The sequence below is a fragment of the Zeus faber genome (genome assembly GCF_960531495.2).
Source record: "Zeus faber genome assembly, chromosome: 12".
Lineage (NCBI taxonomy): Eukaryota > Metazoa > Chordata > Actinopteri > Zeiformes > Zeidae > Zeus > Zeus faber.
The window spans coordinates 9126472-9143276 of NC_137196.1; the positions used below are offsets into that span (position 1 = coordinate 9126472).

Below are 16805 nucleotides of genomic sequence, written 5' to 3' on the forward strand. Positions count from 1 at the left end.
AAACTCCAATACAAAACAACAATGATACCTTCAACTTGGTCAGGTCAACGATATGCGGTTTAAAAAACAAAAAGAAAAAACACTTAAAATGTTTCTGAAACGTTTCATTGTGTAGTTATAACTATGCAACAGCACAGTACGGACATTTCAGCATTGAAAAGGTAAAGTGTGGCAACATTCCATAATCTTTCAGATTTTTAAAGAACCTTTCAAAACTAGACATCCTTTGTGGACTGGACCTCTGATCACGATGTTTGAAAATACGGTAAGGACAGCCCTGCATAGTTATTTTATTATTTATTTGATTTTATTTTCAACTTTGCCAATCAAACTTTAAAAATCCTTGGAATGTGTTTTAAAGGAATATGACATACGAATATCGCTGCTTGAATATAAACAATGTTTTAAGTAAAGTACACTCAGTTGGTGCTTAAATGTATCAGAGTACTAAAGTTTTCTACTCCATATGTCAGCGTTAAAATGTAAGTTTTACCATTTAGTATTCAACAGCTTGGTAGTGGCGGTAGTGGTAGTAGTTTTCTTTATAATGCAATCTTACGGGCTGGGCAGGAAATACATCAGCATCACCCTAAAAGCAAGTCTGCGAGTTATGTCTGCTAAATACATTTTTAAATCACAGAGACAGCTTTCCCTGTGTGACTTCATGAGATCATTTTCTCTGAGCAGTAAGAGCATCATTCCACGTGCAGCCATGACCACCGCCGTCCATGCAGACGCTTCACATGCTCCACTTTCTTAACTGTTTAATTTCAGTTCCGACATTTCACATTTGAAGACGCCAAGACAATAAATATTTCATTTAAAAATGCTGTGTGACTTGGCAGTTTCCTGAAACAAGTCAATTGCTATTGGTATTTTTATTTGACACAACAAACACGGCCGAGAAGCACAAAACAAACCTCAAAATAATAATAAAAAAATATATGTACCCGTTCATACAAATTCTCTTTTTCAACCTCTGAACTGCTACCGTCTGACTGGATCCCTGGCCAGTGACTTGGTCAAGGGGAACGTCAGGGGGTATTACAGACAGTACTGGATGGAAAATAAGTGCAACACGTGAAACAGCAAATGACTTTCAGGGATGGAGGGGGTGGCCGTACACATGGAAAGCTGACTGAGGTCCATTCCTGCAGCTCACAGAGGGGGCTTGACATGTACTGTATTTACAAGCAGCTGAGCAGTGAACACAAACATGTGGCTATGAGATGTTTCTCAACCTGAAAGGATCTGGCTGGATAAAGACCTTTATTAAATACTCTATTATATGATCCGACATGAGCTAAAGAAACAGCCTTTCATAAAAGGCGTCTGGAGGACCGGAAGTGGCCTCAAGATCTGGACAACTGGAGGACCGTCACTTGAAAAACAAGTAAAAGGGGAAAAAGAAGCAAACGGCAAACAAAGGGAACAGCACAGATGTAAAAAAATAATAAATAGAAGAGACTCAGATTGAGTTATCTTTGCAATGTACTGATCGTACATTCCAGTGACACACACACACACACACACACACACACACAGACAGACAGACAGAGACAGACAGACAGACACACCCCTCTCTTATGAGGTAACGCCCCAAAACAAAGGACGATGGAGGTGTTGACCCACCTACGGAAATGTGTGTCTCGTATATACATCTGATGGGATGGATTTTCTTTCGTTTGTGCAAATACAGTCACACATCTTATGCTGTGCGTTCATGTGTGTCCCAGATCAGCCTCCTCCTCCTAGAGGACCTGTTCAGTGCTGGAGGCCGAGATGTCCAGGAGCCTCCAGGCTGCGTTGGGGTTCAGCTCCTCCTGGTCCCGACACAACGCCCACACGTACATCATCCTCATCACCCTTTCCTGGGTCGGGGGTAGATACAGGAAAAAGTGGGAGAGGAGAAAAGAGGAGGCTGGGGTCAACATCCAATAAGGTGTTTTAAGGAAATGGTACACAGAACTCCCAAATAAAGACTGGAGGCTAAAGGCAGTCAACACCAGTCTTGACTTAAGATCTTCACCGCTTCACACCACATAAAAAAACGCTGACATGATTTAAATATGGCGTTGTTAGATATCAGACATTTCAGCATTACTAACTGAGATATCAGGCCTGTCGAACCACGTTTTGGAGACGAAGTGGGCTGAAAGCGAAGGTGTTTCTATCATAAGAGATGCTGTTACGATTCCCTTTGTAGGCAATAGCTTTCAGTATTGTCAAAACGTCAAATCATCCACTAAAGCAGGTGGACGGTATGGGTGGCAGACATGGCTTAGAATACTGCTGCTATAGTTAGCCAAGATGAGTAGTGACGCCTAATGAACGTGAATGTATGATATCTCCTCCGGTTATTTGCATGAGCCTCCTTTAAATGAATAAAGAGGAGAAATGACACACAAGATCACACCTCAACCAGCCCGTGCCTCCAGGCTTGTGAGCCGGTTGTGATGGAAACATGCATGTTTTTAGGAACAGGAGGCATCCGATGGCACTAAAAGGCCAAGGAAATCTTCTCCTGTCTGTCTTCACTTTAATTTCTAATCCACTATGTAAGCAGGGCCCCCAATTTCACATGTAATCAGATAGCCTAATACGTTTTATGATGAATACTGTGAGTATTTTTTGGCAGAAATGCAGAAGTCATAGGACAAAGTAAGCTGCTGCTGCTGCTGCTGCTGCTGCTGCTGCTCTGGACTGACGTCAGCCGTTTGAACCGCTGTAACCTTCTAATCTCCTGTTTTGGATTTAATCGGATCATCATATGATGGTAATAATCACTCCACTGACTGGATCTCCCTCCACCAGGTCTCCTTTGGGACTACGGATCACCATGACGACCTGGGCCTGGAAGGTAATGATCAGCACGGGGCCCTGGTCCATGATCTTACCCATCGCAAGCTGAATGCGAGGGGCAAAGGGAGGGTTCAGGAACAACAGGAGAAAGGGAGAGAGAGAGAGAGAGAGAGATAAATATTACAAAACACATCCTCGTGGAAAGGTGTGTGTAGGGCAACGCACAAAACCACTGTGTGTGTAGCTGTGTGCGTGTACAGCCGTGCTTACATCTATGTTGTCAATGTCAAGGACTTTGGATTGGAACAACAGCCCCAGGGCTCTGGCCTGCTGGATGGGATGAGCCAGCTGACTGTAGGTCTGAGAGGGAGAGCAGGACACACAACGTTAGGGCTGTGATGGGAAACATTTTTTCTTACCCCAGTGAAAAATGGGGGCGACAGTCATTGTGCATTACAATAACAGGATAAAACAGATAGCTTACAATAATGCACAGGAATACAATTTCAATCAGGAATTATTATGAGGGGAATCATAAATATGTTTTTATGTGTGAGTTGTCCATGTCCAGAAACAGACACGTGCCCCGATCGCTGTTTTGGTAGATTTGTACTTTAGTAAGGGGTTAGTAAACGCACACCAGCAAAACCTCAAATCCCCTATAACGTGCAGTAATAAAATGAGAGTGAATGTGTGTATACTGTGCGTTTATTTACTCCTTAAACAATGTACTAATCTACCAAAACAAAGCTTTTGAAAGAAACTTACCCTTGGTATGCCAGAGGACATGCTACTCATCCCTTTTACAACCACATACAAGTGCGATGTGGGATTTTCTGTTCTCCCAAAAATGTAATACAAAACACAGAAATAGACTGAACAAGAAGCATGTTTCTTATAGTACTGAATGTTTGTATTGTTCTGTTAATTGTACTTATAACATTGAATCTAGTATGAAAGGCTGGCAAACATCCTGTTTGTTTTACTGAGGAGAGGAAATCAAAACAATAACAGCCTGTTAACTCTGCCTAAATGCATTTATTTAGTCTCATTTATGAAGTATTTAACACGTGTATATGTTTTCAATAACAGATGCATAAAAACAAGTTATTTATCAAATGTATATCTCTTTGAAATGGCTGGTTTACGTTTTCAAGATTATATATGGTGATGGGGAAAAGGCAGTAAAAATGGTCAGGAACGTTCATTTAAGCACAAATTAGCTCCTCTCATGATTTATAGATAAGGCCTCTTGTGAATTGGGTCGTGATGGTTTGTCATTTTTAAAAAGTGGGTCCCCAGAAAAAAGGTTTGGGAAACACTGCCATAGAATACAGGTGTGTGAATATATTATGTGGGAGAAATTTTTAAAATACAAGGTCAGATTCAATATACAAGTTCAGACTTTAGTGCTACAAGCTCAGATTATTGTTCTGCAGGTTCTCACACCGTATTCTACAAGCTCTTGCATTTTGCAACATATTTACCTGCATACAAAACCCCCATATGTTTAATGGATTGTCCCTCCCCCTCACGCATGGCATGCAAAGTTCAGGTGACGAGCGGAGCAACTGAAAAGTTGTTTCTCCAGAAGCACTTGTCCATAGGATGCAAGACAGTCGATAACTAAACAATGATTGTGTTTGTATTTCATATCACACATCATATGCATTCCTCTTACTTTCACCATCAAAAAAATGAAATACACAATACACAAAAATTTTCCAACGTAATGATTTTTTAAAATCTTATTTATTCATTGATTAAATAACCTTTTGTTTTTAAATCTTTGTAAGTTATCTTTGGATTCTTTATTGGGATATCATTCTTGTTTTTTCTATTTTATTCAGCATGTTTTTTTTAAGTCTAGTAGACAGAGTGGAGAAGGCTGCAAATTTCTAATTACAATAAAAGCAAGTCGTGCTATTAACAACATTTTCCTGTGCGGTGCATTCCCATATCTCATAACTAAATAGATTCACACAAACATACACTTTCCAATGTAAATGGGACAAATTTCTAAGGATTTCTTTCAGTATTATTAGTTCCAGGAAGCAAGTTTGAATGCATGTAATTAGTTCTGAGTGGTGAATTCACACCGATGCAGGGCTCGACGGTAGTCGTTGATCGATCAATCGTGCCAATATATGTGCATTTTGAGATAATTGGCATCGGCTGATGCCTGCGCTTACAAGGCCAATAAACAAAAAATGTCACATACATACATACATATAGATTCGGAATATTTGAAACTGTTTCAATACTTTTTCCGCACTATCCATATACCCAAGATGATGGCAAGTGCTGAGCCTCCGCGACCGGTTTTGGTTGACAAAGAAAACAGCAGGATTCCTGTTTGGAAATACTTTGCATTTGAGGCAATGCGCCGCTGCACCAGCGTCCCCATATTTTAGATCTATTCATTTTGGTGTGTTGTCTCCCTGTTGCGATGAGACTTAATTGAGTAAAAACTGGATGTTTTTGTGTAAATACTTTAAAATAATAAATCCTGCACTTCTGTAATGGGGAGACTCAATTTCCTAACCAGGATTTAATATGACGTCGTCCTTATTATTTATTTATTGTTTATAATTATTTTTCATTCACACCTATTTTTTATACAAAGTTTCATTTTTTGATTATCTGTGGACATTCAATTAGTTGATACTTTTATTTTTATTTTTTTTTAAATAAGTGCACTGCAGACAGAGTGCGGATCTACTTGAGCAAATAGAGATGCAAAATAACAACATGATATCGGCATTAGATATCATGCTGTTCTCTAAACATCGGCCATCGAAAAATCACATATCGGTCGACCACTACTTGACAGCAAGGGTTGCCTGGTTGCCCTTGGCAACCACTTTTTAACATAAAAAATAGTGACAACAGCAAAATGTGAACTCATGTGCCCACCGATGCGCACATGCACCTGTTCACGTTTAAATGCCTTTCCTCATCATGTGTGACGTGAAAACATCAGATTTTCACACAGTCAGACAAAGTTAAAGTGTGCATCCTGCTCATAGTTATAAATTCACAGCGAACCACGGAGCATCTCACCTGCCAGGTGAGCATTTACTGTTTTTCTATCCGTCCAAGGAACAACGCCATCTGCAATCGATTAACTGGTGGCCACATTCTCTGATATTAGATCAGACACAGACAGAGTGCTAGTCTCCAGTTGAAAGCATGCCAGAGCAGGAAGCAAAGCTGCGTTCACGGGCTAGGAAAACAACCATGTGTGTCGGAAGTCATGCGTTCATGGGAACTCAGAAAACATACTCAAAGGTATATTTGAGACCGTTTTTCACCATACATGTGTCTGCATCCTTGTACAGTTAACTAAACCTAAACTTAAAACAACAACTAGGTGCGTAAAAACATTTCAGTTAAAACTAGAGAAAAAAAAAACAAAAATGAAACAATATGGTGTATTTACAAAACCGGTTAAAATAGAATAAATAATACACAGGAAAAGTCTTCAGTTTTAGTCTTTGTTTCTAGTCAATTTGGTCAAATTCGTCAACATATAGCCTTTACAATAACCAGTTTCAATCTTTGTAGACAGGCAGCATTAATAATGAGCATGGCTCAGACCTCGTCTGGTTGAGAGCTGATTTAAAATGGAAAGTGCAAATGCAAACTGAATGTTAAGATACTTATTGTCTGTGTGGTGAGCATATAGATGTGGGTGTAAGAGAGAAACAGAGACACAAGTGTGACTAGAGGAGTTAGTGTTATCACAGCTCTTGTCTGTCTTAACTTGTGTTTCTTCCCCTCTGAAGATTCAAATTCAGTAAAGTTTTCAGTTGCAGTTTCTGCAACCAAAAGCTGATCCCTTGTTGCCAGCCTGGCAACCACTTGTAAAAGTTAAGTGCTGAGCCCTGTGATGTTAAGTCTGCAGTGAGCGTCGAGTGAGATGCGAGTATTGCGGAAAACAACAAATAAGGTTCAACTGAAGGAAAACCGTTGTTTAACATGGTGCTCTTATGCCGAGTTCAGACTACGTGATTCTGGCCTGATTTTCCACTCGCCGACAGATTTTTGGAGTTTGCTGAGCAAAGCCCCAGATCGGAGGAAAATTAACTCGGGAGTTACGCAATGAGAGCAGACACGGGGGGGATGGTGGGGAAGGAGAGACAGGAGTTTTTTTCACTGATCTAATAAAGAACTAATAATCCTTTCCTTTGCATGGTATTGCGTCATTTCCGGTGTCAATTCTCCCGTGTGTTTTAGTGACAAAACATCGTTTTGAGACCTGACAGAATCGTCAGGGATTCCTCCTGGTGAAAGATCTTGCAATGTGTGACCCCTGTCGCCGATCGGTCATGTAGTGGGCAACCGCAACACTCCCAATCACAAGACAGAAAGTTGTTTAGTGTGAATAGCACAGCGATCTGACGACTTTGAAAGTCGTGTCGTGTGCCCATGGCATTAGGTGAAATGATCCTAAATGGACAGGCAAGACAGCACCATCGACCCCACATACCAAACTATTTGAGGAGGGATATGTCTGGAGGCTGTGAAATAGAGTAAATAAAACCTCACTGTCTAATCTAGTCATATAGGAGGAACTCACGGCTTCGTAACACCAGTCTTTCAACACATCCAGCTCTCCGCGGATCATGGCCTAGAAACAGGAAGGATACACAGCAGGTTAGTTGGTTGGGGAGGAATAATTTATTGAAAAGACATCGAGAACCTGAGGGGGCTTCACCTCCAAAATGTTTGGGATTATGTCCTTCTCGCATTGTTTGAGAAAGGAGTCCTTGTCGAAGGTGGGGTCGGTCCTCAGGATCTCAGTCAAGACCTCAGACATCTCCGTTTTGGAGAAAAGACCACCTAGAAATAAAAGAGAGAAAAAGACAGTTCAAAAACAACCACAATACATTGAGCTTCAGCAAATGAGAAACAAGGGGGTTTTCTTTTTCTTGTTAAGAACGATAACGTGATAAACAGATTTACTGCTCAGAATGCATATTTCACAGAAAACTATCTATTTCTGAATTTTAAAATTTAAACACAAAATGTTTTATAAACCCTGTGGATGTTACCCAAGAGGTCGGTGACTCTGTCCGTCACCGCCCTGGATGCTCTGATCAGGGTGTTGTCGCTTTCGTCGTACTTCATCTTCATCTCAAAGAACCCTGAACACGAACAAGTGTTGAAACAATTACGATTTAGAAGTCAGCTTCATAATAATGAAAACAGTCAAGTCGTTGCCTGTAAAAAAGTAGTACATTGCTGATTTTGAAAGCAGCTACAACAAGCTTCCAAATGAGACGGTACAGCAGACGCCCACCGTCTCTTTTAATGAGTCTAGCGCCCTCTGTTGCCTGTAAAGGGATTTACACCTTTAACATTGGCAATAGCAGAGATCCAGAAGACTCACTCACTTACTGTTGAAAACCATGTTGTTGTCCTTGAAGTCTTTCCACTGCTGGTACCACTTGGAGTCCTTGTGGAGTACGATTCCCATGGCCTCTCTGAGTCAAACACACACAGACATGTATGTGACATGAGAGGTGATCTTAGTAGGGTTATAATGCAAGGGTGCGAAGATAAGACGCTCAGTAGACTTTTTATTTTTCTTTGAAAGGAAAGGCAGGGAATAGGAACTCACTCATTGGCCTCAAACACCCTGCCGTCATTGTCCACGGCCTTGGAGGAGAACTCGCTCCTCTTCCTCAGCTGAGAAGGAGCCCTGTATGGCCCGGCGTCCCCGACATCAATCTCCTTTTTCATGGTCTCCATTCCCTGCAGAAGGGACGGTGAGACACGCATGGAGAGTGGTGAAGAAGCAGAAATATAACAGACGACAGCAACAGTCATTTTGGAACTCCTTGCAGGGACATTAAGGGACATGTTATTAGCAGGGACATGTTTTTTTTTTTTTTGTTTTTTAGCAGAGCAATGGTGTGGCCTTTAACCTGCGAGATGGCCCTGAAGGCCCCCGAGGTCCCCAACTTCTCTCCTCCTTTGGACACAGACTCGGCAGAGTGCCTGGCGCTCCTGGCCACTTCCTCCACACCTTCCTTGATCTTCTTCCCCAGGTCAGTACGGCTCGATTCTTCTAGACCCTGTGGTCACAGCCACAGATCATGGACTTATGGTAAAATGCATATACATTTGAAAAATACCAAAATATATAATACGATAATATACCAAAATATAAAATAGTTTGGGGGGAAAAAAGGAACTGTAACACCATTTGTTTGGAACTAGGTGGATTCCATGAAAGCCAAAAGATAATGGAACGTATGCCACAATTTGTACGAAAATAGTAGTAATTTGGGGCTAAATGCTTACCCCTTTGACGGTTTCACCAAGAGATCCCCAAGTCTTCTTAAATGCCTCTGAAATCTTCACTGTTTCAGACTCAATAGTTCTCTAACGACATAAGGAAAAGACCAAAAAAGATAAGGAAAAAAACAAACAAAAAAACAAACAATCGAAGATGAAGATGTCAAAAATCATTACGTCAGTGAATAAAACAGGCTTCTCACGTATTTCCTGCGAGCTTGTTGGAGTGCGTCAGACTCCTCTAGCCTCTTGGCCTCCTCCCTGAATTTCTTGATGTTCTCCTTCATCTCCTGGTTTTTACTGAACTCCTGACGTATTGTCTCCACAAACTCACCAAAAAAACCTTTACGACTCGAAGAATATCGCACCTGGGTAGGAAGAGATACAAGGACTGCGTGACTGGTGATATCTTTATAGACCTTATGGCTTAAGCACCCCTCATCTGACTAGAAGATGATGAATAGATCAAAGCTATATTATGTAAATTCTGTCTATCATGCATATTGAATGGGGATTTCTGTTGCCGGTATATTTTAAATACTGTGTATAGATTTGATTTTATTCCTATTTTCTCTATTTGAACCTCTCTGCTCAGCACAGTCTCTGGGGCTTTCATAAAAACATTTCAGCACATGTTGTACAGTGAAATATGCATGTGTATATCTCTTGAATTCTGGTCTTGACATTGCTCAGAAAGGAGCAAATATCAATAAACCGCTTCACTGTAAGTTAATCTGGCTGGGGTCTAGCTGGGTTGATATCATTGTTGCATTCTGTCAACCATCTTATCTTTATTCATTATGCTGAATTAAACAAACAAAAACTTGCCCGTTTACTTCAGTGATCATATCAAGTATCCATTCCAACCACAAACAGATACTTTATTCTACTAATATAACAGCTCAAGATGAATTGACCATCAAATCACAATTTTTGGTGCATCTCCTGAGGGGTGACACTTTCTGTTGCTCAATCCTACAGTCTGCCAAAGTCTTTATGTCTGACGATAAGCCTTAATTTCAGATGAAAGTTGCCCCTCAATCACTTTCTCATTGGGTTTGGAGCAAAACAGCAGTTATTAGTGTCAGTTATTAGCATTAGGGAGCGTTGTCGGGGACAGCCATATGGTAATCATGGGCTTATCAATCCAAACATTTTATTTTTTATAGACGACAGTGTTTGCATTGCGTCACAATATTAACTTTAATTAGTTCAGCCTCTGTGGGGTCCTATTGCATACTAAAGCAGTTAAACTTTGCAATTATTTAGAATCCACATCAAGGAAATTTACAAGTTATTACAGTCTGACGTGATTTGTAGTGAACTTCTACCTGGACGTTTTGGGTCTTGCACATTCTGTAGACGTCTCTCCTTCCAAACGAGGAGACCAGAGACTGTGACGACACGGCCAGGACACGCCTTCCGAAAAGCTGTGAGGGGGTTAAAGTGTCATAAACTCTATGGAGTGAACATATACACATGTGAGCATATGCAGCGGATCGGACAAGCGGTCAATTCCCAAGTGGTTCACAGATCAATTCAAGAAGAGGAACCCGAACTATTTTGTTAGGGTTGCGTGCAACCTCCCTCCACGAGGACACGCATGTGGAGGGAGAACCCGGAGGAAACCTAGATGGACAAGAGGGAGGGAGACCATACAAACGCCACAGGCCCTGCTCCTGTTCGGACCCACAACCTTCTGTTGTGAGGCAACAGTGTCAACCGCTGCCCACCGCCTCGGTGACACACAATGAGAAGGAAACACCAACACGGACAAAACAGAGCGACCTTGCAGTCCTTCGGTTCTATCTGGAGAAATGCAGAACACCGTGAACCCTGTCGCGCTTGAATCACAACCCTTTCTCGTAATTGACAGCTCGTATACAGACAACCCGCCCACCAACATAGATGGACATTATACAGATACTGGCCTTATTCGTCTGTCTAGGACAACTACTTATTAGCTTATGGATGTGAAAGTTCAATGACATATGGTTGCCTTACCCCGTAGCACCTACACACGGAGGCCGCCATCTTGACGTTGCAATAAGCGGAGCGGCACGTGCAATTCTGCTGTTGCTGACGCACAGCAGCGGCAGCCAATCAGCGGAGACCTGGTGGACGGGATTCAGCCGCAGGGATAATAATAATAATAATAATAATAATAATAACAATAATAATAATAATAATAATAATAATAATAATAACAATAATAACAATAATAATAATAATAATAACAATAATAATAACAATAATAACAATAACAATAACAATAACAATAATAATAATATTAATAACAATAATAATAATAACAATAATAATAATAACAATAACAATAATAATAATAATAATAATAATAACAATAATAATAATAACAATAATAATAATAATAATAATAATAATAATAACAATAATAATAGCAACAATAATAATAATACAAATAATAATAATAATATAAATAATAATAATAATAATAATAATAATAATACTAATACTAATACTACTACTACTACTACCACTACTACTACTAATAATAACAACAACAACAATAATAATAATAATAATAACAATAATAATAACAATAATAATAATAATAATAATAATAATAATAATAACAATAATAATAATAATAATAATAACAACAACAATAATAATAATAATAATAATAACAACAATAATAAAAATAATAATAACGATAACAATAATAATAATAATAACAATAACAATAATACAAATAATAATAATAACAATAACAATAGTAATAATATAATAATAATAACAATAACAACAATAATAATAACAACAATAATAATAATAATAATAACAATAACAATAATAACAATAATAATAATAATAACAATAATAATTATAACAATAATACTAATAATAACAATAATAATAATAGTAATAATAACAATAATAATTATAATAATAATGATAATAACAATAATAATAATAATCATCATCATCATTATAATAATAATAATAATAATAATAATAATAATAATAATAAAGCAGACAAAAAAGAAACAAAAAAATATTAATTCATAAAAATAGTTATTTTAAACGTAAAGAAAATAAAATAAAATGAGCTGCCAACGACAGGCCTATACGGTAACTTAACTTCATTAATAACGGATCTGCACCTTCCTGTTGTCTCGGCCCATATGTATATACATATTATATGAAATCCTTTTCAGAGTTTTCATTTTCAAAATTGTATTTATTCAAAATATTTAGCCACTTTATCTAGGGTGAAACGCCGAGAAGGCGGTGAAAAATCTTTTTTTTTTTAATTTATTTCCTGATAAAAAAAAACGAAACCCAACCCTTTCCCATTTGCTTGCTTCCGCCTCCCGATCCGCTACAGCTGAGCGGCGTCGCCTGGCACGTCCGCACGGAGCGACCCCTCGTGGGAGGTATGAGCACCGCAAGGGCTCCTCCCCTTCTGCAGAGTTGGGCGCGCTCCCTCCCTGCGTCCAGCCCTGCTCTGACAGCCCAACGCTGGCGCAGAGTCATCCAGTTTTTAACTGTTTATTTTTTTCTATCGTTATCGTATGTGACGATCATTCACACACCACACGTCCTTGCATCCTCCTCCTCCGTCAAGCAAGCGGTGGACCGGCCTCGTCTAGAATGGGGAACCGAGACGATGAATACGATTTCTTGTTCAAAGGTAAAAAAAAAAAAATTAATAATAATAAAAAAAAAAAAAAAAAAGATGACTGCATGATACAGAATAGGCTCGGTTAGATCTCTGATTGTCCCTTTTCAAGCGGAGAAAGGGTGTTGTTATTTCTTGAACGAATGTGATCAGAGTGTGGCAGGGCGGTATTTTTTATTTTTTTTTTAATGAAACAATGCATCCATCTCCTGGTGATGTTTGGTGGTGTTGCTCATAATGCTGTCATTGCAACATCACAACGCCCGCAGCTATATTTATACATATTGGATGCAACACCCTGTCGCTGGTCGCCATTTCAACTATAGAAAGTAATAAATGTGCAAAAGAAAAATACATAGATCCATCTAATAACAGTAAGTGAATCCTGTTCTAATCGACTGGCATTGGATATGTTTGTTTGTTTTTCTCACTCATCTTATACATCACCTGGCATTATCCTTCAGCACCGTAAACTGTTCTTCTGTAACAATCAAGGCTTCTTAATTGTTAATTCTGTCTAATTGTACATTGTGAGTATGTGTATGTGTCTACGTGCGTATGTGAACAGGATCCGGATCCTAATGGGGCTTTACCTGTAGCAAAGAAGATCATGATAGCAATATAAACAATGTGGAGAATAAGTGATGCTGGCGCAATATGAGTAAATTATTAATAGGTTCGTCTGTATGCTGCTGGCGTTATTGCTTATTTGGGTGTAGAACCGGTCATGCTCCCACCTCCAGCGGCACATTATCCCCCTGGGCCTGTAAAGCCAAAGGCCGCTCAGATGTAACAAAGTATCCTCTGTGGGATGAATGGGGCATCTGCCGGAGGCGAGGTCTCCCCCTTTCTCTCCCTCTCTCTCTGCCCCTCTCTCTCTCTCTCTCTCTCTCTCTCTTTCTCTCTCTCTCGCTCCCTCTCTCCCCCGCAACACCATCCACTGTGCTCGGCTGAGGCAGGAAGGGCAGCGCGGCCTAAAACTGTCGATTCAGGTCGTGATGGAGCCTGTTATCGACTTCCTGCAGCCCGACCGGCGTAATGCAGGCCGGGACAATGTTCGGCAGCATTTCCTGTGTCCAGGCCAAAAGAAAAACAAACGGGCTCTGCCTCGGCTACAGCCACAGTCTGACATAAATCACTCTTTATGACCCGCTCACTTGAGCTCAGTGCATGCGAAACAAGGCCCGTCATTCCATTGTGCTTCTTGTAAAATCCATGGAAGATGCCGAATGGGAAATCAGACGCGGTACTGGAATTAATGAGGATGGGAAGACGATACTGTTTAATGGGTCATAGCCTCCCTCGTCTGAATGACCTCTGGGAAGTAATATTCCAACATGTTCTATCCCAAAAAATACGGCTCCATAGACTTCCACCGACGCACATACAGTAGCTTCTTCGCCGCATCTCACCCTACACACAATGCTCTCTCTCTTTCTCTCTCTCTCTCTCTCTCTCTCCCTCCCTCTCTCCCTGTCTCGGGCAGTTGTGTTAATCGGGGACTCCGGTGTCGGGAAGAGTAACCTGCTCTCTCGGTTCACGCGAAACGAGTTCAACCTGGAGAGCAAGAGCACCATCGGCGTGGAGTTCGCCACCCGCAGCATCCAGGTGGACGGCAAGACGATAAAGGCGCAGATCTGGGACACGGCCGGGCAGGAACGCTACAGGGCCATCACCTCAGCGTAGGTTTCCCAGCCGCTTCAGCTTTCAGTGAGGGCTGAAGTAATTGGTCTATTAATAGTGTTGTTTTGTTTAAAGTGGGTTACGTTGTCACTCCGTCTCCCAGTAGGCATCTACGCTCATCGCATCATGTGATGATCAGAAATGTATGAAGTCCTTTAGAAAAACCCAAGCATATTATAAAAATTCTACCTTTTTACCTGTCGGAAGGGACATTGTGTGAAAACCAGAGTTTTATATGTTTTTAGAGTGATAAACAGCTGTGGTGTATAAGGCAACGCTGATCTTTACGTAATCATATCTTAATCTTAACACATCCAAATACAAGTTTGGTTTGTTTACCAGAACCAAAAGAAGCCAGAGCAATTGAGATTGTCACGGAGGTCAAGCAAATCCAAGTATTTGTTTGAAACTCAACCAAGAGAGGGTTAGACTGTGACTCTACTCCAGACTCTCTGTCTCCGGCATCTAATCAGTTTACCCATCTCACAGATCAGCAGCCGAAAAGGGGAAAAGCCGTAATGCGGAACAGGCGCAGTCGGCCGCGATTTCAAACCCACCGGCCGCGCTAACCCCCCCTCCCTGCAGGTACTACAGAGGGGCCGTGGGCGCCCTGCTCGTCTACGACATCGCCAAGCACCTGACCTACGAGAACGTGGAGCGCTGGCTGAAGGAGCTGAGGGACCACGCCGACAACAACATCGTCATCATGCTGGTGGGCAACAAGAGCGACCTGCGCCACCTCAGGGCCGTGCCCACGGACGAGGCCCGGGCCTTCGCAGGTACCGCAGGCTTCGGCCGATCCCGCGGGGTACGAGGCGGTGCGGGGGAGGGTGAAATGACATGCGAGGGAGTAGGGATTTGAATCTTTTTTGTTGTTTCTTGGGGAGATTCTCACACTTGTCTCCATGCTCTTGTTACCCCGCAGAGAAGAACAATCTGTCATTCATAGAAACTTCGGCCTTGGATTCGACAAATGTTGAGGAGGCTTTCAAGAATATCCTTACAGGTAAGGCTGAGAAGTGGAACAACAGCAACAATGATACTTCATATGTATAATATATATAGTATAGCATATACTTTCTGTATACTATAGTAAATAGTACCATAGTATATACAATGTTCTATAGAGTATATAGTATATACTCTATAGAATATAGTAATATAGAACTATATATAGTAATATATATTATATAGTAATATAAGTTATATAGTAATATAACATGCAGTGTATGTGTTATTTTAAGGAAAACACAATGAAAAAAAACTGATATATGATCATTTGAGAGATTATTTTCAATCACATCGACTACAAATTAATCAACTTAGAAAAGCATAGTCATTTGTCCCTGAATCAACTCCAGGAACTTGAGTAAAGTTCCTGGAGTCCATTTGAGTCCATTTCTTAATCCTATCCCTCAATTTTTTGTTCTCAAATAGTAAGACTTTGATACATCTTCCAAACCCATTATTTCCCAAGATTGATGTGTACTTAATCATATTTATCCCTTAAAAAAAAAACAAAAAAAACCCCACACACACACAGAAATCTACCGCATCGTATCGCAGAAGCAGATAGCCGAGCGCTCCGCCCACGACGAGTCCCCGGGAAACAACGTGGTGGACATCAGCATGCCGCCCACCACGGACGGCCAGAGGGGGAGCAAGCTCCAGTGCTGCCAGAACCTGTAACACCCTCCGTGGCGAACCGTCCCACCGCACCTGGGTAGATTATTCATTGGAATCCGTTCGGTTACGTTACGCCGTTGCTCCCGTCTGCAACACGGAGTGCTGTAATCATCAGGAGGTGCACTTTTTTATTTTATTTTAGAGCGGTCGACCTTGGAAGTGTATCGAAGAGATTTTGAGCGGTAATCTGGCCCAGGTCTGCGACGCCCTAGTCCAGAAGCATGACTGGTGGTACCAAGCTACTGCAGGTACCTGTGATAGTGTAGTGGAATAGCCCTGCACCAGACCTCGCTAGCCTCCTCTGCGGCCGACAGTTCCCTGGGTTTGAAACCTGCCTGTTTCCAGTAGTACCAGCAGTCCTGTTTTTGGACTCTCCTTTCCTCTTACTTTTTCCAGTCCCATCATCTCAAAAGGTGGTCGTCACGCTGTTGATGCTTACTTCATTTTGTGTAAGATATATTCTTTTTCTTTTGTTGTTTTTTGACAGCTTTTCTGCTCACATACATTATATTAATGCCATGGAATTAAATTTTACAATATTACGATGTTGCCGCGTCCATTTATGGTCCCTAATGTATGCCACGTCTGTAATGATCCTCTTGGATGGTGCCGTGTTATAACGTCCCCCAGGTCGCAAAGCCCTGATGAGGAATTGTTGGAATGT

The 16805-nt window shown here is 40.9% G+C and overlaps 2 protein-coding genes across 2 annotated transcripts in view; one reads left to right on the plus strand and one right to left on the minus strand.

Annotated features, from left to right (window-relative positions):
• The window catches only part of LOC307237544 (mitochondrial import inner membrane translocase subunit TIM44-like), a gene marked incomplete at its 5' end in the record, with an annotated part of 11198 nt that extends 56 nt beyond the window's left edge, over window positions 1–11142 (minus strand). Inside the window, 13 exons of the mRNA XM_080010278.1 lie at window positions 1–1871; window positions 2797–2907; window positions 3073–3162; window positions 7385–7435; window positions 7523–7647; window positions 7860–7952; window positions 8206–8291; window positions 8429–8562; window positions 8736–8885; window positions 9115–9195; window positions 9312–9476; window positions 10440–10538; window positions 11113–11142. The exon at window positions 1–1871 is cut by the window's left edge and continues 56 nt beyond it. Coding sequence (XP_079866404.1) covers window positions 1752–1871; window positions 2797–2907; window positions 3073–3162; window positions 7385–7435; window positions 7523–7647; window positions 7860–7952; window positions 8206–8291; window positions 8429–8562; window positions 8736–8885; window positions 9115–9195; window positions 9312–9476; window positions 10440–10538; window positions 11113–11142 — 1335 coding nt within the window. The 3' untranslated portion in view covers window positions 1–1751. The remainder of the gene's footprint in view (window positions 1872–2796; window positions 2908–3072; window positions 3163–7384; window positions 7436–7522; window positions 7648–7859; window positions 7953–8205; window positions 8292–8428; window positions 8563–8735; window positions 8886–9114; window positions 9196–9311; window positions 9477–10439; window positions 10539–11112) is intronic.
• Window positions 11143–12592: 1450 nt separating this feature from the next.
• Window positions 12593–16683, plus strand: LOC307238525 (ras-related protein Rab-11B-like). The gene is made up of 5 exons (XM_080011555.1): window positions 12593–12784; window positions 14259–14454; window positions 15041–15234; window positions 15381–15461; window positions 15999–16683. The coding sequence occupies exons 1-5, from the start codon at window positions 12745–12747 to the stop codon at window positions 16142–16144; spliced, it is 657 nt and encodes a 218-aa protein (XP_079867681.1). The 5' UTR covers window positions 12593–12744; the 3' UTR covers window positions 16145–16683.
• The last annotated feature ends 122 nt before the right edge of the window (window positions 16684–16805 follow it).

What these genes read in the sequence shown, in the direction of transcription:
- LOC307238525 (XM_080011555.1), top strand. Translation starts at nt 12,745, where the DNA reads ATGGGGAACCGAGACGATGAATACGATTTCTTGTTCAAAG. An exon ending in ATACGATTTCTTGTTCAAAG is followed by an intron (nt 12,785 to 14,258) that starts GTAAAAAAAAAA and finishes TGTCTCGGGCAG; the next exon opens with TTGTGTTAATCGGGGACTCC. An exon ending in CGAGGCCCGGGCCTTCGCAG is followed by an intron (nt 15,235 to 15,380) that starts GTACCGCAGGCT and finishes GTTACCCCGCAG; the next exon opens with AGAAGAACAATCTGTCATTC.